Consider the following 24662-nt stretch of genomic DNA (forward strand, 5'->3'; position numbering starts at 1 on the left):
CTGATACGGGATTGGCCTGCCAGTGTAGAGTGGTGTGTGTCCAGAAAACCTGGGAGGGATTCACCTTGCTGACACAATTACTTGGGGTATTATTCCAAAGAGCTCTGACTCTTGGGACTCTCCCACGGCCGGGTGTTGTAGGCCCGACTGAAGGTAGGCTATACCAGAGATTCACCCAGGAGCTTCAAGGTTCTCTGTACGGCCTACGGGTGACCCTGGGGAAACCAGAATCGTGGAATCACAAAAGGATGTCTCAGGTGCCAGAATCTGGCAGCCACTGCTTCCAAAACCTGAAAATGGATGCTGGTCACAACTCCACAATCACTCTGTGAGGGGTGCTCACACAGATAGAGGGAAGGATCTGGAAAGGCTGAGGGAGTAGCTACCAGGAGCATTATCTTAATATATATCATATACCATATACATAATATTATATGTCATTATATATTATATTTTATATAGTGTATATTATATGTCCTATACTTGTACATTATATATGATAGATATCACATATATTATAATATATAATATATACGTATGCATATATTATGTATAATGTATAATATATAAAGTATTATATATAAAATATATATATAAAGTTTTGTAATTTACTTTTCCAACTACTCATTTTATATGGGTTTTAAATTTGTATGTGCTCTGTTATACATTTGTACAGAAGTACAAAGTTACTATGATATCCTTTGGTTTGTTTACACACCTGGCTCTTTTCTGGCTTAACGCTACTTAAAATTGTGTGTGTGTGTGTGTGTGTGTGTGTGTGTGTTTGCTGCTTTTTATTATTACTTTTAAGTAGTTGTTCAAAGGAGCTGCCACTGAACTAAACAGTTGATGAATACAGTATCTACCTTGATCCATGTCCCCCCCTTCCCCTCCCCCTCACCCCCTCCCCTCCCCCCTCTCCTCTTCCCTGACTGCATTCTCCCGCTCTTCTCCTCTTCCTTGGCCCACCGCACCCCACTTCTGTGGAGCCCCGGCTTCCTGGTGGTTTATTCTGCTGCACTTTGCCTTTGCCTTTCGGAGGAGTTACGCTAATTTCTCTCGTATTTCACTCCAGACAACTGTATACACTTCACACCACCCCACATACTTACCTATACGTAGATAAGCTAAATCCACACGAATGCGTTTATTAACCCTTCCATCTTTGTTTTTCTATTCTAGATTTATTTTCCTAGTCTAGATCATTTTTTTCTACTCTAGATAATTTTCCTAGTCTTGATGACTATTTTCCTAGTCTGAGCTATTCCTTTTCTCATCTATTTGTTGACGAACACCTCAACAGGTAAGATGGGCTGTTTTTCCTGGAGACAGGCTGGGGTTGGGTTCTAAGAGCTAAGACTGGTGACGCTGTTAGTCCTGCTGACACAGAAGGGATCTCGGCTAGGTAAGACCCCAGATGAACACGAGTCACGGGCACTTATTTGCTTTATCATGTGATGTCACCAGCCAAGGTCGCTCTCCTCGCGTAGGTCTCTACATCGGTCACCCCCAAATATGGGGAAAAAGTTATAATGCATGCTTCCCTAGCTCAGAGGAGCAAAATGGACCACTGCTAATTGTTACCTTCAGTTAGCCTGATAATTTGTTTCCTATTTCAAATGCCAGTGGCCATCCTCTCTGCTTAAGAGAACAGAATTTGCTTTTGAAAGTGAGCTGTAAGGGCAGGAGGGGCGGCACTGGATGGCCAAAATGGGCATCGCGTTGAAAGATGATTGATACAGCAGCTCTATGCTAGTACAATTCTGAGCCTTTCGGATCTTGTTGAGGAAGAATCTGAATAACATTTAAAGCCTGAAACTTAGCCCAGTGCCAGTGGTTCATGCCTGTAATCCTAGATGTCTAGGACACTGAGATATGAGGATCATGAATTGAAGTCCATGAGACTCTTTTTTTTTTTTTTTCATTCGTGGGCCTTGAACTCTGGGCCTGGGCGCTGTCCCTCAGCTCTTCAGCTCAAGGCTAGCCCTCTACCACTTGAGCCACAGCGCCACTTCCGGTTTTCTAGTGGTTTATTGGAGATAAGAGTTTCATGGACTTTCTTGCCCGGGCTGGCTTTGAACCACGATCCTCAGATCTCAGCCTCCTGAGTAGCTAGAATTACAGGCGTGAGCCACCGGCGCCCGGCTAATGAATTGAAGTCCATGAGACTCTTATCTCCAACTAGCTACCAAAAAAAAAAAAAAAATCCAGAAGTGGAGCTGTGGCTCAAGTGGTCGAATGCCTGCCTTGAGCATAAAAGCTCAAGGCCAGCACCCGGGCCGTAAATTCAAGCCCTGGGACTGGCGTGCACGCACACTCACACAGACTTCACCTTCTTTAGTTCTCACTGAAGTATGAATGGCTGTACTTTCTAATGGCCCTGCTTCATAAGATATCTTTGGTGCTTTTTATTTTTTTTTTAGGTACAATGAGCCACTGGATATGTTCGATATACCCAAGAAGAAATACAGTGAAGGCATCATTTGAAATATTTTGAAGTCCCATGGCTCTCCCAGATTTTACTGTAGTGTCCAGAAATTGGCTCCAAACACTGCAAGATTCCTGTTTGCTTTGGAGTCTCTCAGGTGACTGTCCTTTACAAGTATAAAATAAGAAATAATGACAAGGGCATATTGATATTATACATACTGTCATTGATTTTAATACAGTGACAGTAATATCAAAATTACTTTCTTGCTTGGTAAATGATGTCCTTCTTAGCGCTTACATTTTACTTTTATTCTTTTTTTGGGGGGGGTCCATTCAAACTGTTGGTAGGCACCTAGGCTGATTCCATATCTTGGCTATTATGTATAGTTCTGAAGTAAATACACCAGTACAGATAGCTGACCTTATAATCTCATGTCTTCTAGGTACATATTTAGTAGTAGGCTTGCTGGATTAGATGGCATTTCTATTTCTAGGTTTTGTTTGGTTTTTGTCCGTCAGTTGTGGGGCTTGAACTCAGGTCCCAGGGGCTGTCCCTGAGCTCTTTTGCTCAAGGCTAGCACTCTACCACTTGAGCCACAGAGCCACTTCCATTTTTATTCTTTTAAGTCTCAAGTTTAAGAGAGGAATCTGAAAACAAAATGGCGTTAAACAGAACTAATGGAAAATGGCACTAAATGCTCTGTAGTAATTGGCAATGAAAGCAAGGTAGGTAGCCACATGTAGAACACAGGTAAGTAGGAGCTGGAGGTGTGGCTCCCGTGGCAGAATTCTAGCTGTGAGTGTTTGAGCAAAGCCAGGGCGAAAAGACACTACGTGGAAACTGAGCGGCACAACCTGTGTGGAGGGGAGGGTAGGGGGTGGAGGACTGGGGGAGAGTGAGCCAAGGGGAGACACTGTCCAAAAGGAAATCGTCCATAGCTGTCACTCCTCTGCATAGCACATTTACAATAACAATTGAAAAAAAGAAAGCGCCAAGCTGTGAGTTCAAGCCCCAACCCCTAGTACAGAAGTATCCCCTAAAAAGCTAGCTCACGGACACTTCAGTGCACTAGGCACAATTTCAAGAGGTAATTTGGGGCACCAACCCAGAGAGTTCTGAGTCAGGTGTTGTTAAGTAGGGATCATAAAAACAAAAACCAATTTCCAATAAGGATCATACAAGCCAAATAAACTCCCAACAACCTGAAGAAACACAATGTGTTCCTTGGTGTCTGTGTTGGTGCCAGTTCTGGGCGCTGTCCCTCAGCTCTCCAGCTCAAGGCTGGTGCTCTTAACACTTGAGCCACAGCTCCACTTCATGCTTCTTTGATGCTTAACTGGAGATAAGAGTCTCACAGTCTTTCCTGCCCAGGCTGGCTCCAAACCTTGATGCTCCAAACTCAGCCCCCTGCGTAGCGTGAGCCACTCGAGCCTGGCTGGGTTGGTTTAGCTTTTGAGAAGCTCTGGCTATACTGTCGATGCTTTTAAAAACCAGTGCCCACTTTATCATCAAAGCCGTTCATTTTTATGTATCACGTGCAGCGAGACACATCTCAGCTGATGAAAGAGGCTCTGGAACCCTGGTAAACGCCAATCCATGCGAACAGGAAGGAAGGCCGTCTCGGGGGACAATGGCGCTGATTCTCTTCCCCAGTGCCTCTCCTGACAATGGGTCTATTGAGTTCCACGAGAGAATCTGGGAAGAATGATTCCTTACAGAGAGAGGCAGACTGATAGAGAGAGAGAGAGGAAGCAATAGGGGAAAAGTACAGGAGGACTCGAGATAAAATATCCAAGAGACAGAGCACCCTCTCTGATTGCGACCAAGCTTTACACGGTTTCTAACTTCCAAGCATGCATGGTTTTTGGTTTTGGTTTTTTGTCATCTTCTGGAGACGCAGGACTGAATACTGACAGAAGAGCTATGGGTGAGTCCCGTGCCATTCCACAGAGCCAACACACTATTCAGATGAGCTCTTCACCCTGATTCTTTGCGTCTTTGCTCTGTCCAGTGTCTTGGCCGAGTATGTCATCATTCTTCCACTGCAGGCAAAGGTGGTCACCCAGACAGAGAAAGGAAACCGTTAAAAGGCCCGGGAAGCTGCAATCATTGGGAGACACCTTTGACCAACCTTTCTACATTTTGTGGGCAGAGCTTTACCCTATAAGTGGTGTTTGCTTTTTTTCCTTTTTTCTTTTTTAAGTGACTTGTTAATCTCTTTCTGAGAAAAAAAATTAATGGCGAATACAAAAGCATATTCTTCTATCGAGTTTTACATACATGATAATGGAGCCCAAGCATGAGTTAAGTCTCCTCAGTACCCCATGATTGTTCTCTCTAAGAACCATCCCAAATGCATATCTATATCTATATCTATCTATCTATATCTATCTATCTATCTATCTATCTATCTATCTATCTATCTATTCATTTTTTTGTCAGTCATGGGGCCCGAGGTCTGGGCCTGGGCGCTGTCCCTCAGCTCTTCAGCTCAAAGCTGGCGCTCTACCACTTGAGCCACAGCACCACTTCTGGCTTTTTCTGCTTATGTGGTTCTGAGAAATCGAACCCAGGGCCTCATGCATGCAGGGCAAGTGCTCTGCCACTGAGCCACCTGCCCAGCCCAAAGGCATACATTTTTGAGTCCTACCACCATGTTCAATTGAGACTTTCTTTTATCGGTTGCAATACCTGGCATCCTATTTGGGTGGGTTTTGTGTGTGTTTCTGATCATCTACAGCACACAAAAACCCACACAAGGAAAGAGACTGGTTGTGACTCTTGCAGACTTGGTCTGCAGTTGAATCTTTCTGCCAGTCTCTAGTCAACGAGAGACATCAAGGTTCATTAGGCGGAATGGTTAAAGCAAGTCTATTTTGTCCATTGCGTCCATCTTTAGCTATATGTGGGGTAGGTAAGAGGGAAGCCTTATTTATTGTCCTGAGAAATCTCACAGCTTCATATAGTATTATTTTATGTGAGATTATATTTATTAATTGTGTGTGTGTGTGTGTGCACGCGCGCGCGCACGCCAGTAGTAGGGCTTGAACTCAGTGCCTAAGAGTCTTCCTTAGCACTTTCTTTTTTGCCAGTCCTGGGGCTTGAACTCAGGGCCTGGGTGCTGTCCCTGAGCTTCTTTTTGCTCAAGGCTAGCGCTCTACCACTTCGAGCCACAGCTCCACTTCCAGGTTTTTGGTTTTTTTCTGAGTACATTGGAGATAAGAGTCTCACAGCCTTCCCTCCTCAAGCTGGCTTCGAACCACGATCTTCGTATCTCAGCCTCCTGAGTTGTTAGGATTACAGGCGTGGGCTACCACTGGGTGCCCGGCTCCCCTTAGCACTTTTGATCAAGGCTGGTGCTCTTCCACGTGAACCACACTTCCACTTCGGGCTTTTTCTGGTGGTTAAGTGGAGATGAGAGTCTCACATACTTTCCTGCCTGGGCTGGCTTCCAGTCTTGATCCACACATCTCAGATTCCTGAGTAGCTAGCATTAGCCACTAGTGCCTGCCTAAAAATCATTACTTTCTCCTTCTCCTCTCTCTCCTCCTTCCCTTTTTTCTCCTTCTTCTGTACTGGTGATACTGGAGCTTGAACTCGGGGCCTTGTACTCACCCTTAGCTTTGTAGCTCAGCCTCTTGAGTGGCTAGGATTACAGGCGTGAGCTGTAATCCAGGGCCCAGCTGATGTTCATTAATTCCTTAAGGCCCAGGTAACTTCATACTCAGTCCTTCCAATACTGTGGAAGTCATATCAATCCAGGTTTTCCCCAACCTTAGACACCCCTCCCCCCACCGGCTGAATGGCAAGACGTGTCAATAGGGCACAGTGATTGATGGCAAACTCATTTGGTCTCATTGATGGCCCCCAACTGATTGTGTTTCTCTGTTCTCCTTTCTTCTAGCCCCTGGGGGTAATTTCCTCAAACAATACACGTACAAAGATTGAACTACTTATATTTAAACACAACCCTGGGATTATATCTAGATAAACAGCTGCTTATGATACTACCTGACAACCTGTTCAGAAATAATGCTTGTAGCAATGTAATTTCATTGTATGATAAACATCAATTTACCATAACACACACACACACACATACAAATACAAACTTGTCAACTGTTTTCACCTTGTTTCAAAATTGAATTGGCCTGGTTCAGATAAGCAAGCCTATCTTTTTCAGAAACAACAGTGTGTAGATGAACTGTGCGAAATCGAGTCTGTGTGTGTGCAGAATTACACTGCCGATGATCATAATTTCATACTGCCACCCAGCCCGTATGGCTTCCAAACTCACTTTTTATCTGAATCTCTTTGAATCTACTCTCCATGCTATTAAGCTGAGCCCATTCGACATCGTTCAAAAGTAATTACACTTTTGTCTACAGTGTAAGAAATGGCTCTCCCTAAACAATGGTGCTGTCATTATTAGAACTGGCACAATAAGCCACACAGCTCTAACCACGGTGTGCATCACTGAATCACAAGAACTGATGCTAAGTTGCACGTACAAAGGTAACCAGCAATTTTAAAAACCTTATGAAAAGCATCATATACAAATAGGAACCTTTTCCCACACCTTCATTTCTAAAGTCCTGCGTGGGTCCCTCATTCTCGATTAGGATAGCTACAGTTGTCTTGTTCTTCTCAAATTTTCCTGAATAAAATTTCGTGCAGAACACTGTCTTAACTATCAAAGGCCAAGCAAACAGCACACTTTGATTTTTAGCACTGAGTTACTTGGGTGATGATGTCTCGATTTCATATATTAGCTTTGCTGTGGTATCAGGTCTCAGATTTGTAGCTAAGCTTTAGAAAAGATTTACACTACAAAACTACCTTTTTCTTCTTTTGGTGGGCTTCAGAAAGGAACTGAATATTCCGTTATAAGACACACTGTGAGGAGGGTTCTTGAGAGGGTTGAACGCATTAATGTTACAGTAAAGCATATTGTTAGAAGAAGACAATGCACATGCAGCATATTTTACAATTCCAGGAAAATGTCATCAATATAAGCTCTAAATAAGACACACAAAAAAAATCATCACACTTCTAAATCCAAGAGTTCTCTGGGGAACAAACAAACAAAAAAGCCAAGCACCAGTGGCTCATACCTGTTCATACTAGCGACTCACCCAGAAAGCTGATGTCTGACAACTGATATTGAAAGCCAGCCTGGGCAGGAAAGTTTATGAGACTCCAATGAACAACCAAAAAGCCAGAAGGGGAGCTGGGTTTCAAGCAGTAAAACACTAGCCTCTAGGATAGAATCTCAGGGATAGTGCCCAGGCCCTGAGTTCAAGCCCCAAGACTGGTGTACGCGCACACACGCGCACACACACACACACACACACGCACACTCATAGTCACATACAGGCATCTGGGTCTGTGGTCCTAGTTAGTTCCTCAGGAGGCTGCAGGAGGAGGATTTCTTGTGTCAACAAGTTTTAAGACCAGCCTGGGTAATGCAGTGAGATTCTACGTTTCCATCTCAACAAAGAGATAAAGGACCAGGAGTCTAGCTCAATGATATGGTACTTGTCTAGCCCTGGGGTAAGACCTGTGTAAAATCTGAAGCCATCTGAAAAGATAAAGCATACAGACACGTATAATGGTTGTATAATAAAACCCAAACACCTCGACATGAAGCTACTGAAACCACTTTAAAAAAAAAAAAATTGGACATATACTGCTGTTCCCTTTCACCAAAAACAGGCTCGCCAAGTCAAAAGGGAATTTGAGTTTGAGATAGAATATTCTTTAGGGGGAAATAAAAAAAAGACAGGTGATTTATTCAGAAACCACAGGTGGTCGAGACTTTCATTTCACATCACATTTGACGTCGGAACAAGAATCTCGACAAGAGAACTAGCAGGTAACCAGACAGAAAGCCAGCGCCCCCCCATGCCCACCACTGAGCGGCTTTGCGGCTCCCTGCTTTCTCTTTGCAGTCCCCTGCATCCCCTCCTGATGCTGTATCTATTCATATTGATCGCCAAGAGAGCACATCCCAAACAGCTCCTTGCATCCTCCAATAAGCCCATCTGTATCAGAACTGTCATGAAAGACCAGTGAGAAACTTTGAGGCCATTCAGAAACAGCAACAACAAAATCCAATCAAAACCAATGACAAGGAGGCCGAGGGGAAGTCCGATCGCCAGTAGGAATACAGCTCAGGATGGTTTGCCTTGCGTAACAGGATCAGAATCTCACTTGAATTTTCAGAGATGATATGGAAAGGCAATTTGGCTGTTCATGACTTGACCACATTATGACAGCTTTCTTGAAGGAGCTAACAGAATAGGTCTTTCTCACAGACCTTACAACAACCTGGGCCTGATATTCTAGACTAGAAATTTAACAACATTTGATGAACATTTATCCGCATGGCGCTTAAGACAGCTCATCCGTATGCATTGGGTAAATCCAGTAAGACCATCACAAATACAAATGCACTCTTAAAATTCATACTGGTTAAAGAGGTTTGAGAATCTCTGTAAGTTATTTTATTTAGTTTGGTGATATTTTATGCGACAGGCTTCTGTCTGTACCTTTAACTCAGAATCTTAGGGACCATTACTCAGTTTTCCATGGATTCTAATCTATTCAGGCAATACAAAATATACACGACCCAAAGTCTTTCTTCTCCATTTAAGAATGGAATATGACTGTCACACACACAAATAGGCAATGAAATATGCCTGTGTTCTTAAATTGAACTTCACAATATAAAGACTCTGAAACATTCTGTTTTCAAAGACACTGAATAGGAAAAAAATGGAGAATGCATTTCCTTACTGAAATAAAAGAACCTATTGTGTGAAAAGGATAATAGTCTGGTATCCAAAAAAAGAAAACATATTCATGTCGAATTACAATACTATAAATACACTCAATCATTTTGATAAATGAGGAAAAAAATATCTTAATCAGTTTCAGAGCTGAAATCAGGACTTTCCTCTTTCTGGTTATACATTGTTAAATAGCATTTTTGTTCTAAAATTTCTAGACAAAAATAAAAATCCTAAAGAGTCAACAGTCACCAAGAATTTTCCTTCAGCATATTTACTACTTATTCATCCATATCAAGGCTACCATTCAGTGAATCATCATAAATTGAGTATCTATTACATGTGAAATATCAGATATATGTTTGTATAAATATAGATATCAATACCAAATATAGATATAGATATATACACACACACATATATATACATATACATATATATATACATATATATATATATACACCACCAGAAAACTAGAAGTGGTGCTGTGGCTTGTGTGGTAGAGTGCTAGCCTTGAGCTGAAGAGCTGAGGGACAGCACCCAGGCCCAGTTAAGAGGTCAAGCCCCACAACTGACCAAAACAAACAAAAACCAAAAAGCATGTATTATATGAGAAAAGTATTATGGATAAATGAACAATTCACCAACCACCCTGCCTTGGAAAATTAACAAAAAAAGCATCTAATAAATGCTACATCGTGAATCCATTCTTGTGAGAGAAAAATGATTAACCTGAGTTTTCCCTGGAATGTAAAATTCCAAAAGGGAGAAGAGTTTTCCGAGTAAAAACAAGAACATTGTGTCCTTTGGGGCCTCAGAAACACAAGTGCAGAGAATGGCAGACAGGAACGTGGAATCGGTAGCAGGACGGGGTATAAGAGGAAACTGCAGTGGTAGTTTGATGCAGAATCATGTTTTAGGGGTTTGTTTTTGGTGTTTTTACTTTATTTCATTTAAGGAGCCACATGTGGTGGGAGGTAGCAGGATGAACTCCAGACACTCCGAAATGTGGACGTCATACGGATGCTGTGTCAAGATCATGAGTGGTTCAAAGCAAGAAGTACCCCAGTTAAGATTCAAACCTAGAAATCAGTTACATGGACAGTAATAGAGAGTACAAGTCCTGCAGGGCATCGGAGCTCAGGCCTATAATCCCAGGTACTTAGAAGACAGACATTGAGGGAATAGAGGGCCAACACCACCTGAGCAGAGTTTACTGGACTTGATCTCTAACTATGGGTGTATGCAGCAGTGTAAACTGAGTTCCCAGTTACGGGGATGCACAATGGCTGGGCAGGGTGGCCCAAGGCTGTTCATAACCCCCCCCCACCAGGCAGTGACACAGAAATGCACAAACAGGAGGAGCAGTTGGAGCCGGCCTAAGCCTGAAGTGAAATCCCACCTGGCAAATGACCAATGGCGAGAGGGCTCCCGTGGTAGAGTAGGCGTAGCCAGCACACAGTCCTGAGTGCAATCTCCAAGTCTTAATAAAATGAACAACCATGGCAGCGAGCATCGGCAGGAAACAGGAGTGAATCCTGTGTATGGAGATGCCAATAAGTTCAAGAGGGGCAGGTCTTCACCGTTATTTAGGTTCTCTGTCTACTCCTTTGTTCTGTGGCTCGACAAGACATTCCTCTCGAATACGCTTTAATGTTCTCGTCCTTCATAGACTTTCCCAGCTTCCAGTGTGGCTAAAATCATTTCCCCTTTATAGATTTTCATTCTGGTTGTGACCACTGAGATTCTACCCTGCGGATCTGGACTGGAAGTCTCACTGGGAGCCACTCTCTGCCCAGAGCTCCCTGAGAGAAAGCAATGGACAATCTTAAGCGGGGAGGGAAAGCATCACAGTAATGATTGTTTGGTTTGTTTTTTTTTTTTTTACAGTGGAGGGACTGGCTCCCTTTCCCTGTTCACCTGTTTTCCCTTTTCTTCTCCTTTTGGAAAAGAAGGCAAAAACACTAATCATCTGACGAACACAAACTTGCAGTGGAAAGAATGAGGATTGATAAAATACATGACTTAATTTACCAAGGAACGACAAGGAGACTATGAAACCATACTCCTGGTTTCTTGGGAGAGCGGTACATAAGGTTTATCATCTTGGGATCCAGCGCCAGACTGCTCGGGTACAGCCTGGTTCTCCCATTTACTGCTATGTTCTGGAATGAGTTAGTTAATCTCTCTGAGTTTCCACTTCTTTGCATAGAAAGCAGATGACAGGTTAAGATGACATTCTCGAGAAGGGTTTACTGGGTAAGACGTGCATGCATGTCGGCAAAAATATTCATGGTGGGGAAACTGCACTGCTCCAAGAAATTGTGGGTTGTGAAGCTTAATTTTCTTTACTTCCCACTGGGTTTGAACTCACTACCTCTTGCTTGGCAGGCAGGTACTCTACCACTTGAGCCATATCTCTAACCCCTCTTCTTTTATTCGTATTTCACACAAGGTCTCATACTATTTTTTCCCCAGACCCACTCTTGGACTACGATTCCTCTTAGGTGTATCTCTCCTACTGTTGGGATTACAGTGTGCACTGATGGCCGCATCTAGTTCTTTTGAAGGTCGATCTTGCTGAGTTTGCGTGGGTTGCACTCAAACCACAATCCTCCTCTTTCTTGCCTTCCAAGTAGTTGGGATTGTAGGCATGAGCCACTGCACCTTGCCTTTTAAAATGTTCGGCGGGAATATTTAAATCTAATTCGGAAGTCAAAGTGTCCTATCTATCACGTAGCTACTGGGAGGTCTTTAATTCTCTTTTGTTGATTTAACTCTTCAGCAAGTAATTTAATAACAAGAATAAGTGGATATATTTCAGCACTGGGAATATTTAGGGTATGTAATATTTTTCTGGAGGGGGAAAAAATAATAAGATTTGACAGAACCAGTGTTGCAGAATAGCATGCAACAGGGAATCAGTGGATTGTCGAACAACAGCCTAGCCTGGGATTGACTTAGACGCCACAATTAGTGCAGTCACATTAGGAAATCACAGTTACGATGACATACGATTTTGTACAAAACTCCAAGTGTGGAAAGGAACACGGAATGCAGTCTGGAAGCCAAGCCAAAGGAAAACAAACAAACAAACAACCAAAAACAACCAAAGGCACTGACTGACCGTGCTACCAATCATGACCTTAGGTCCGCTTCCACTCTTGGTCATAAACCTTTCAGTAGGAAGCGTATAGGGCACACTTCCACGCTGACTAATTTTAAAGATGTTCCTATGGCAAGTATTATATCTTCCATGGTTTACACTCTCATGGAGTCATGTCTCCAAAACAGGTTTGTTGGGTTTTTTTTTGAAGGAAAAAGAAAACAGAACTAAAATAAACATATATATATATATATATATATGTATATATATATATATATATGTATATAACATATATTTATTCCTTGTTGGAACCCATTTCCTTCCCTACACACTGAGGAACTCTCTAGATGCCACGAGTGAACTCTCGTCTGTGGCTAGTCACCCATAATCGCACGGGCAAAGCGTCAGGGGAGGAGGAGATGTAGTGGGAATGTGAGGGGCGAGGTAGGCCCAGTGGACACCCGGGAGGCAACCTACCATGCTACTGTGCTGAGGAGTGGGAGTTCGGGGGCCGCCCGTCTCGTGGGTCAGCAGAGGGACTGGCTGGAATTCCTCGGAGTGAGGCTGGGTGGGAAAACTCACATGTAAAGAAAGGTGAAAGGCTGGGGGCCCATCACTTTCCTCTTCCTCTACTTTCTGTCTGCTCGTCACCATGGCTACCTCTCCATCTGCTTCCCCATACGGAGAGGCTGGGCGCCTGGAAGACATCCTGGGAGGAACAAAAGAGGAGAAAATAATGAAACCTCCACATAAATCCTTAATGCCGTCATTGTGTAGTTAGGCCCCATTGTCACAGAAATGCCTTTTTTGTGCTCGCGGAGAGCAGGAAACTATCCAAATACCACCGCAAGGCACACACAATCAGAAACAATGGCCAAGCAGGTAGCAACGAACCCGGCTTGTTTGTTGTGAGAATAATACTCTAATATAGCACTCTCTTGTATCCTGGCTTCTTAAACAAGAGAATTCTCCTAAGAACGGTGGTGCATAATGAAAGAGCATTCCATTTTAAAGGAAAGGGGAGAGAGAAAAAAAAAATTACCCATCTAGTTTTACACTTTGATAGACCTCCTTGAAGACAGAAGCCTTGATGAATGGCAAATACGGTGGGCACTGTAAAAGCACAGGCAATAACTTACATTTCCTTCATCAAAATAAATGAACTAAATGACTGGCCTCAGCACAAGTTGGCATCTTGTGAACTGTCCTATCACTGGGAAATGTGGAAATGGTGGCTCATAGCGAACCTCAGGCCTACCTCACAGAAAAGTTTTGGGATTTGTTTTAAGAGGAAAAATGGAATGAGTGTGACCCTTACTGGTACTCTTAAAACAATTGCGATTTTTCTTTCTCTTACCTTCGTTATAACAGCCCATGAAATGCTCAGATTTAGTTACACAGTGACACTCCTTTACAACACTTTCAACGTAATGAAGCCATCCAAAGAAAGATGTTTGTTTGGATAAGCAAAGGCCTATATAAAAATGGGCTGAGATAACTGAGCAAGAATGAAGCATTTTCTTTTTATTTCACTGACTCAGATATTATCTGAGGTTAAAAAAAATGAATGGCAAGTATTTTTAGTTAAATAGAAACGTTCCTTCTCTCCTTTGTGAAGTTTTACATAGAAATGGAATCGAGTTGAAATATTTATTAAAAGAAAAGAAAACAACCTCTCTCGTAGCATTTACCGCTTGAGCTGACCTTGGAAACGCTGTATTTTTTGTTGTTGTTGTTTTTGTTCCATAAACAAAGAGAGTTTACAGAATCATCCATTCTTATTTGAGGCTACAGGCAGGAACTCTTCCTTCACATATACCAGACTGAAAGGCAAAATGTCTTTCCACGCAAATAATCCTAGATATTGTTGACTAATACCATTGTTCACGTGAGAAGTTTCAAAAGGAAATATTCCAAGACTGAAGGCAGCTGAGTAAGAAATAGTCGGACAGAAGGGAAAATGAGAGCTTTGGAAGGAAACAGACACATGTAAAGCACTGGCTTTCTGAAGAGAGAGTCTCTCTTTCTCTCTTCCCCTCCCTCTCTTACTCCCTCCCCTCTCCTCTCCTCTCCTCTCCTCCCCTCTTCTTCCCTCTCCTCCCTCTCCTCTCTTTTCTCTCCTCTCTCCTCTCCTCTCCTCTCCTCTTTTCTCCTCTCTTCCCTTCCTCTCCTTCCCCTCCTCCCTTTCCCTCCCCTCCCTTTCCTCCTCTCCTCTATTTCTTAAAATAAAAATTACCACTCCAAAATATGGAAAACATACTTTCTTCTAAGAGTTGACCTGTACACAGCCCCCCAGTAGAGAGAGGGCCCTGGTCATCAACGGGGATCAAATGTATCCACAAGTGTTTAGACAAAGGTTCCCAGTAGAGATGTCGATTGGATTAGCAAGGAGAAGAGAAGGGAATGAGCCCAGCTACCCACTGGCGCTGTCTTCAGATGCCAGGGCCTTGAGCGTTGAATTTCAAATACTTTTAACTTCTGAATCTGCTGCCAAGGTCGGCTCTAAGTGTCATCTAACTTACGAAGGACTGAGGAAAGGGTCTAAGGTGAACAGACTCCATGGTTTTGGCTCAAAGTTGAGCTTATACTTCCGAGTTTTCATCTCAATGGTTCTGGGATCCCAATCTGGGAATCCCCAAACATGAGCTGTTTACCTACTACTTTTCTGATGTCCTAGCTGGAAACTTGACTCCCATTGGAAAGAAAAGATACCCAAAACACACTTCAGATAGCTCAAGTCATAAGACCATTATTGGTTGGTTTCACCTGTAGCTTAAGGATAAGAAGATTATTCCTTTGTTATAATAAACCTGAATGTGTGTGGTTTGCGTGGGCCTGGCCATTCTTCCTGGAATTAATAAATTGGTACCCTGTGGTCTCGAATGTAATCCATCTCCCCTTGTCTGAAAACTGAGCTATGAACAACTGTCTCTGAGCCATCCAAGCAAAAAAGAGATCAGATAGCCTTTGCTAAGTCCATGTCCAGCTTACCGATAGCATCATTTCCGAGGGTATAGACGGGGACTTGCAGAAGAAGACATAACAGATCAGCCTCCGAGACTCCTCTCAAAATGACTGGCTGTCTCAATACATCAATTAATTCTAGATACAGCCGCATGAGCATTCTCAATATGTAATGTTTTACGGAGCAAAGAGCTTCAGGTCTAAAGCACACAACAACAACTAGCCCTGTCGCCAGACAGCCACTGGTGAAAAGCCATCACTACAAGTTCACTTCAACTCCATTCCCAAAGCCAACTTGGAAGGTTCTTAATGTGCTGGATTTGAACGTGGTGGAGATTCAGCTAAAGGATTGCTTGGAGATTCATTAAGTCACTAAACATCAGAATAACTGTGGTTATGTTCCCGTCGTAGGCTACCGAGTTAGTAAAAAAAGGGAAAAAAACCAATCACCCGCCACTTATCTCTGGAGTGCTCCATCCGCCCACCACACTGGAGCATGAACAGTTACTGAACCACGCTGCTGTGCAAATACTGATAGCATGGCGTGGAGATGTGGCTCCAGCACCAAGCTTGAGAGTGCTGAATCCCGGAGTTCAAGCCCCAGGTCTAACATATATATGTGTGCGTGTGCGTGTGCGCATGTGTGTGTGTGTTATATACATATGGATGGATGGATATGTGTATATATACATGTATGTGTATATACATGTAGATACAAATGCATGTTTGTAACATGTTTGTATGTATACATGTGTGTACATATAAAATACATCCGTTATATATAATACTGATAACAAAACTATATATAAAAGTATTAAATGGATGATAGATGGATAGATAGATGATAGATGGATGGATAGATAGATGGATGGATAGATAGATGGATAGATGGATGGATAGATAGATAGATAGATAGATAGATAGATAGATAGATAGATGGCTGGATAGATAGATAGATAGATAGATAGATAGATAGATAGATAGATAGATAGATAGATAGATAGATAGATAGATAGATGGATGGATGGATGGATGGATGGATGGATGGATGGATGGATGGATGGATGGATCACCAATAACATTCTTGAAGTGTTGTCCAGACCCTAAAGGCTTCCATCTCCCATCCTGGACAGGTGCACAGGCAGTGGGAAGACCTCTGAGGGTCCTCCACCTTGTCCCTTGGCAGTTGCGTTCCTGGTCTCGGGGCTCCTGCGGCTCTCGGGCAGTGGGAGGAGCCCCTTGGTACCATTCGAGGCTCGAGGCTGAGACATATTCTAATCGATTCATTCACAGATTCATTTTGTCATTCCTGGGTGAAATGCTAGACGCACCGATGAATAAAACTCAAACTCAAAAAGCTGGCACAAGACAGACAAATGTCATTCAAGGTGCCATTCTGCTGCCTCATGGAATGAAGACTAAGAACGGTGGTCTGCAACTCAAGGGTACGAGTGGCCAAGAACATGGTCTCGAAAGAACGGAGGTCCAGCTCCAACCTCGGTACACGTTTACTGACCCCCTATTCTGCACAAGATACTTGTTAAGGACTTTTTTTTCCCAACTGTCTGTTTCTCTGCTGTAAGGAGTTTATGAACTGACGGAGGCGATTTTACATAAAAAGAGAAATAATTGTGAAAGACGGCTGAGGCCAAATGACATGGTAGCAAAAGTCCCCAGGCCTTGGACAGGGACGCAGAGCCTTCTGCAATACTTCAGAGAGTGTCTGACCAGTTGGGATGTGAAGGGAAAAGAAGGACAAATGGAAATCTTGGGATTAAAAAAAAAAAAGAAGAAAAGAAAATCTCCTGTCGGAAGCAATGATAGAAACAGAGAGGCAGAAAATACATTTAGAAAGTGACGATAAATTTAGGGTCTGAGCTTACTTAGGAAGAAAGAGCAGATTGAGAAAGATGGATCCAGTCCATCCCTAGTCTATTGCACGTCTGCAGCTAGTGAGTTACATGAATGAAAGAGCGCAGGAGCCTCCTTTCTATGGGAACCAGCATGATTTAGGCAAGGAACTCCTCATTTTACTCTTCCCTGGAACCCTGCACCATCATGCTACTCCGGTCGAAACACGAGACAGTAATTTTAAGAGACACGGATAATTCTTCTGCCGTGGTGGGTGGCGCGCACCTGTAATGCCAGCACTTGGAAAGCCAGAGCAGTAAGATTGTGAGCTCTAGGCTTCAGCTAGGGCTACAGAGTGAGACCGTGTGCCAAAACACAAGTCGACTATTGGGGGGAGGAGAGGGGTCGTTTGCCATTCACGGAAAGGTTCTCAGGGGCCTGAGGATTCCACTGCTTGTGGAAAGCCTTCCATTTGTCTTGCACATACACGCTCGTGGGCAGGGCACGGGGTGACATCAGGGCACTACCCTGCTGGCCACACATGGTGGTTATCTGAAGGGGTTGAGGAAATATTGAACGGGACTGGTTCTGGAGGGTGTCAACACCGCCCGCCGCTCGCCACTGATTTCTGATGAGCCCTCCAAGCTGCCAATCACTGGAGGGATGACAAGCTTCCCCATCCCGCCTCCCCAGATCCTGGGCTCCCAAGGTGGGCACACCATCTGCCTTTCATGAGCAAATGGACTTTTCTGCAGGTTGCGACCAAGGGAAGGCTCTTGGACTATTCTACATCTTTTGCTGTGTTCAGCATAGTCATAAAAGATACCTTTTCTGACAAAAGTATCCTTCTCTCTCTTGAGAAAAGGAAGCATCAGGAAGATGTACTTCTGGCTTTAACTTTCGGATGGGGGATGAGGATAAGAAATACAGGTGGCTTCAATACCCTAACAGAATGCCATGTTCCTTCCCTCTGGGCACCTAACAAGAAGGGACCCAAACCTGCCAGCTCCTGACCTTTAGAACTCCTGACCTGCACAAGTAAAAAGGAATAAGTGATCGTAGAAGCCACTTACAGAACTTGTGTGAAATTTTGTGACAGCACCTGGAAGCTAATATACCCTGGATTCAAACACAGGTATTTCCCAGCTGGGATCTTCTTCATCTGAAAGGCCCCAGGCAAGCATTTTCCTGGCTGTCTCACTGCATTTAGAGTTCTGCTCAAATGTCCTCAGGAAGGACTTTCTTGGTTCCTCCTCCTAAATGTCCACTTCTCTTGTCTGTCTGTCTTTATTGTCGTTTATTAACAACACTGGACATTCTTCAGATTTACTTCTTTGTCTATTACCCATCTCTCCCAGTGTAAGATCCAGGCAAACACACTTATTTTTTTGTTGTTGTTCAGAGCTATTTTACCTAGTCTTTAAAAATCTTCTGAGGGTAATAGTCTTTCAAAAGTATCTGTTCAATGAGGAGATAATACACCCAGCAACCATTTGACTATGCACCAATCTCTAGAGAGCTCGAAGACTGAGTCTCAAAGGAGAATAGAGTATGCTTAGAACTTAACACACTAGTGTCACAGAAGCGCATATCCAGGAATCCTAGCATCTTTCTTTTTTTAAGAATTTCAATGCAAAGGATTTGGGAAGCCCCATTTAAGTTTTTTAAAATTTTTTTTAAGGCATACATTTCTGTTTGAGGCAAAGATGATCAGAGTTAAGTAACTTTGGGTAAAAATTCTACATAGTTAATTATTAATAATCAACCTATTTACTACTCCAACCTTTAAAAAAAATCTGCTTAAAGTATTGGTTGTAAGTATTCTCCAAAAGAGTGGCGTGTATAAAGTTCAATTCATTCTGCAGATGGAACAAATACAAATTCGGAGGCAGAGAGCACACCTGATTTTCCTGGCAGTTCCTTTCAAAAAAAAAAAAATACTCCTTCTCTATTTTAACCTTTGACATTTAACCTTATAGCTCCCAGATGAACAGTAATCTTAGGATGCAGTGCCTTCTACTGGTTATTCCCTTGGAATGGGTGTACTCTTCATTGTTAAGGTTCGCCGCTAGGTATTAAAATGACAAAAGGTACGTAACTAGAAGGAGAAAACACGATTTGTAATTTTTCTACAGGTCCTCCCCTTCTTACATAATGGAAGTGACTTGGCCCAACCTCAGACTGAGCCACGAACTCTTACAAACACAACTAAACATCCATTTCACCTGTGGCTTTGCCTCAATTGTTGATTTTTTTTCCTCTTCCCACATGTAACCTATACATAGCATCGAGAATTATAACACAAGCACCTGAAAATAAATTTGGGAACCTATTAGTTACCCAATGACATGTCTCATTCTTGGTTGAGAGTCCAGTACACCAGTCATTTTTTGACCATTTGCATCTACATCACCAAGATTAATGCTAAAAAAATATGACTGCATAATAAACCATTTCCCAAATTTTCCTGTATTTCTTTTCCCAAATACTCTAATCCTTTTAGGTGAGTCAGATACAACTAATCAGATGCTAGGCAAATTCCTAATATATCCTAGGCACTCAAGGTATTTTTTTTAATGAATGAATGCAATAACTCTCCAACTCATGCATGGAAACCATCTTTATAGTATGTAGAAATTGGTTTAAATGACCTTTCTGATTCAATGGTAAAGAACTCAGAAAGACCTATCTAAACTCATCCATTCAACTACCCAGTCCTTTAATTCATTGGCTTAAAAGTAGATAGTGAGGGCTGGGAAGGTGGCTCAGTGGTAGAGTGCTTGCCTTGCATGCAGGAGGCCCTGGGTTCGATTCCTCAGTACCACCTAAACAGAAAAGGCTGGAAGTGGTGCTGTGGCTCAAGTGGTAGAGCACTAGCCTTGAGCTGAAGAGCTGAGGGACAGCGCCCAGGCCCAGAGATCAGACCCCACAATTGACCGAAAAAAAAGTAGATAGTGAAAGATACCATGTTCCAGGTAAGGAGCAATATAATGAATAACCCAAGAAAGAATACTGTAAGATAGATGATTTTACAACTCTGGGCTATGCTGGGGGTTAGATAAGAAGAGAGCTGAACTCTCAGTGAAGACATCAGATAATGTTTTATTGAGGGGCAGTGTCCTCTAGCCGGAGGTAGCATCTTTACGGGGAGGAGCCTAAGCAGGAAGTGTTTTCATCCTCAGGGGGTGTGTTTTCCAGGAGGTAGTTTAGGAATTCATCCATTCATTCATTCATTTATTCATTCATTTTTTTTCCACTCCCTTCTCTTTTCCCTCCCTGGTCATGAGGTGAATAGTTTTCCTCTTCCACACACATGCACACATTGATGAGCACTTAACCATGGGCCCAAAAGCAATAGGACCAACCAGTCATGAATGGGAACTTCCAAAACTGTGAGCCAAAAATACACCTTTTCTGTCTATAATTTAACATCTTAGCACAATATTCAAAGAGCCTACTACTTTTCTGGGACTTTGGGTGCTTTGAGGTTTTCTACTAGCAAGATGAATTGTCCATGGCTCCTTCATAATGTATGGTTGCTGTAAAAAGGCTAATCAATATCAGGAATTTAAAAATCTATTGTCTGTTAAAGATCTAACCACCATTCATTCCTTGTGAATGAATTAAACCAACATTAGGCTTGAATGCAAATGCTTCAATTGAAATGAATGACAACCAACCATTCTATTTGATATGTCATCCAAATTACGCAAGCTTAGCAGATCACTTCATTAAAGAAAAACACATTCCATTACTCCACGAATTTCAATTATTCTGTTTATTTTTCTGCTTTGTACTTTTCTTTTTTCCCTCTTAAAGGTTTCAAACATTTTTTTTTTCCTGGCTAGGATACTTCTACACCCAGAAATCTATGTAAATTTCATTACCAAATCTGCTGCATGTAAATAGTGTCAGAAAACACTTTTAAAAAATGGTTGTGGTTTTTTTTTTTTTCCAGTACCAACATTTTGAACTCAAGACCTCACATTTGCTCAAGTTGCTTGCTAGGCCAGTGTTTCGCTACGTGAACCACTCTTCTAGCACAGTCTTTTTTCTGGTATAGATAAAATCGCATGAACTTTTCTGCCTGGGCAGGCTTTGAACACCATCTTCTGGACCTTACCTTGAATAATACAGGCATTTGACACTCAGCTATAAGTGTTTTTTTTCTTTTCTTTTTTCATGTGTGTGTGTGTGTGTGTGTGCGCATGCACACATATGCACACGTGCACACGCACACCATTCCTGGGGCTTAAACTCAGGGCTTAGTGTTTCTTTTGTTTTTCTTTTTTTGTTTTTGCTTAAAGCTGGCACTGAACCACTTAAGTCACGGCTCCACTTCCAGCTTTTTTTTTTTTTTTTTTATGGTGATTAACGGGAGATGAGCATCTCCCAGACTTTCCTGCCTGGGCTGGCTTTGAACCACAAACCTCGCATCTCAGTCTCCTGAGTAGCTGATTTTTGCCTGTCTTGTAACTTCTGCATCACTCTCCGGCTCTTGTCTCTGCTAGGATCAATATTCTTATCCAATAGCTCTACTCAGCAGGAGCACACAGGAGGGCAAAGGCGGAGAGGTGCGGGGTTTGCCGCAGAGTATTAAGAATAGAAAATGAAACTCTAAGGAAATCAGATAAGGATTATTGAGGGAGAGAGATTTTTTAGGAGGAAAAGAAGGAGAGGGAGGCTGGGAGGGTGATGGAGGTGAATATGTTTAACACACAGCAGATGCATGTTAAAAAAAAAACTCACAATGAAACCACTTTGTGCACCAAGGATATGTTTATATCACACAGCACAGTAGATCGTATGGAAAACTGCCCAGAAATAGGGCACTACACATGATCACATACGGAAATAAACTATGAAACACTTCTTCTATGCCAGGTGCCAGTGACTCACGCCTGTCATCCTCGCTATTCAGGAAGTCGAGATCTGAGGTTTGTGGTTCAAAGCCAGCCCAGGCAGGAAAGTCTCTTAAGAGACTCAGCTCCAAATTACCACTCAAAACAACAACAACGAAAAAACAAATAGAACCAAACAAACAAAAAAAACAGAAGTAGTTCTCTGCCTCCAATGTGGTAGAGCACTAACCTTGAGCAAAAAAGCTCAGGGACAGTGCTCAGGCTCTGAGTTCAAGCCCCAGGAACAACAAAGAAAAACAACAACAACAACAAAAAACCTTTGTACAAAGACTATATGATAACTTACATGAAAAAATTGATAAGGGAAAACTCAGAAGGTAACTTAATTGCTGTCAGCAATAAAGACACAACTCCTTCTTTATTAGGGGGGCATAGAATATTTCAGAAGTATAGTGATTTAATGAGTCGAAAGTAAGAAGTATTAATAAGACCATTTGTTGGTTTTGTTTTGTAAACAAGGCAGAAAGCAATTACAAACAGTATGTGGCAGCAAAGTTGAATTTTGCAGCAATTCAGAATTCAAAATTTGATTTTTCTGTTCCACTAATCACTGTAAACCACTGAAATTTTTACTCTAAATTTAGGCTATGTCTTATTGGCAGAGGGCCCCCGGAAATTTTTCTAAATAAGATTGCTTCATTATGAGTAATAGAATAGCTGGATGGCAGAGCCAGAATTCATCTGAACAACATCTGCCAGTTGCAATTTCTTATCTTCAAATTTTATTCTATTAGTTGTAAATTAATTCACACTAAATGCCTAAAACAATAAATACGAAGTACATAACGCATTAAAGCTGTACGAATCATTCTGTACCATGTGAATACTTAGAAAAGACGCTAGAGCTCATTCATGGTGTGTAAGGTGTCACTTGCCTGAAATAAGAGGCCAGATATACACTAATGGAATTTTAGAGACTTGAACAAAAGTATTCAAACTTTTCTAGTGATTTATGAGAGGAAAAACATAAGCAGCTACGGCCGTGAGCTCTTTCCACCCAAAAGATGGCTGAAAAATCACCTTGCCTTTAATGATCAATAATTGTTGCAATTTTACTTCCTTTCCTCAGGAATAGAAAGACCTCTTTTGAGTGACAAGACATGCAATTAAGTTATCTCTCTAATCCCAAACTGTCCTCCATTTCAATGGATCACCTCAGAGGAAAAACAGGACAGAGATGACAAAAACCTTTAAATACTGGAGGTAAAAATGTCCTGAAAGGAGTCGTACAGGAAGAGGGACCCAGGGTCTGCGCTGGGAGAGAAAACACGTGAGCCAGCCAGCAAATGGCCATTTGTTGTTAAATGTCTGCCATTCATTCACAAACAGCACCTCGTCACCCACGTAAGGGTTAAAAATGTCAAAGACCTTTTGTGCTGATTATTAATCAAAACAAAAACAAAACCAGTGGGACTCATTTCACGTTAAAAACCCAAAAACCAAGAACAATACCAAACTGTGGTTGGCAATCTTGTTATTTATAGTTCCAGAGAGTAATGCTGCTAGGTAAGACTCTTCACCGCCTGTGCCTTTCAGACAGTTCGCAGGGCCCCGGATGCAGGGGGCGTGATTTACATTTTACATCAGAGTTGTGACTGGACTAAACTTCTCTCCCCTTTTTCTCAAGGGAAGCATTGTTCTGGCCTTTCTATAACCCGAGGCTTGACAGCGCCAGACTCCAGTCCTATGGCTGGTCTCTGAGTCAGCCTGCCAGCCTGCACCTCCTGACTTTCCCCAGATGCTTGACTCCTTGTGTGTCAGGAGCCCAGGGCAGGAGATGTCACCTACCTACCCTATGGGGGGGCGGGAGGGGGGGAGAGCGGGGTTGCAGGAAGAATCAAGGGGATTAGCAAAAAGATCTGTCTCTTCCAGGATAAATCTTCCCTTCGTCCAAGGCAGCCTAAACAAAACTCTCCTAAGCTACTCCACGGAACCATTTCTTAACCCTTAAGAGAAGGAATAATTTGATAAACAAGTGGCTATGTGATTTTTTTGGGGGGTGTGGTTAAGGAAATAATGACAATCTTAACAATCTGAGGCCTTTTTAGGTTTTTTTTTCCCCCCAAGCCATATGGTGGCCATATGTAGAAACTTCAGGAGCCCAGCTATTGGACAAGCAGTAAAAGGATGCTGTGTAGGATACTTGCCTATTTTCAAGATCTCTATGAAGGTGTCTTTGAACACTGCCTGCAGACTCGCCAAAATGGTCTTTCTATCAGAATGACTGCTGTTTCAGAGAGATGATCAGTGTCTATTGATCTATATTTGACCCAACTTGTCAAAGGAGTCGGAGAGATATTTGTATCATGTGTTATATAGCACCAGAAATGGTCACAGGGGATATTGGGAGGAAGAGGACGAGGAGAAAGAAAAGAAGGAAGAAGGAGTTTTACTATCTAATGACATGTTAGTAGGCATTAATATCCTTTTTAAAAAAAAAAAAAATGGAACCACACTATCAAAGCTTGGACCACATCACATACACATAATTATAATCAGATACTCAGATGCCCTTTACCATATAATTCTAAACTATTTGGTTAAAAGTTTTGTACAGTTCAAAGCAAAAAACAAAAAAAGAGAGAAATAGACACAAA

General features: G+C 42.3%; 1 protein-coding gene across 1 annotated transcript in view; it reads right to left on the bottom strand.

The window, feature by feature from the left end:
• The window catches only part of Sox5 (SRY-box transcription factor 5), a 383729-nt gene that overhangs the window by 308865 nt on the left and 50202 nt on the right, over positions 1-24662 (bottom strand). Inside the window, exon 2 of the mRNA XM_042699480.1 lies at positions 12806-13037. Coding sequence (XP_042555414.1) covers positions 12806-13037 — 232 coding nt within the window. The remainder of the gene's footprint in view (positions 1-12805; positions 13038-24662) is intronic.

The sequence above is a fragment of the Dipodomys spectabilis genome, unplaced genomic scaffold, assembly GCF_019054845.1.
Source record: "Dipodomys spectabilis isolate Male_0828 unplaced genomic scaffold, ASM1905484v1 ptg000252l, whole genome shotgun sequence".
Taxonomy (NCBI): Eukaryota; Metazoa; Chordata; class Mammalia; order Rodentia; family Heteromyidae; genus Dipodomys; species Dipodomys spectabilis.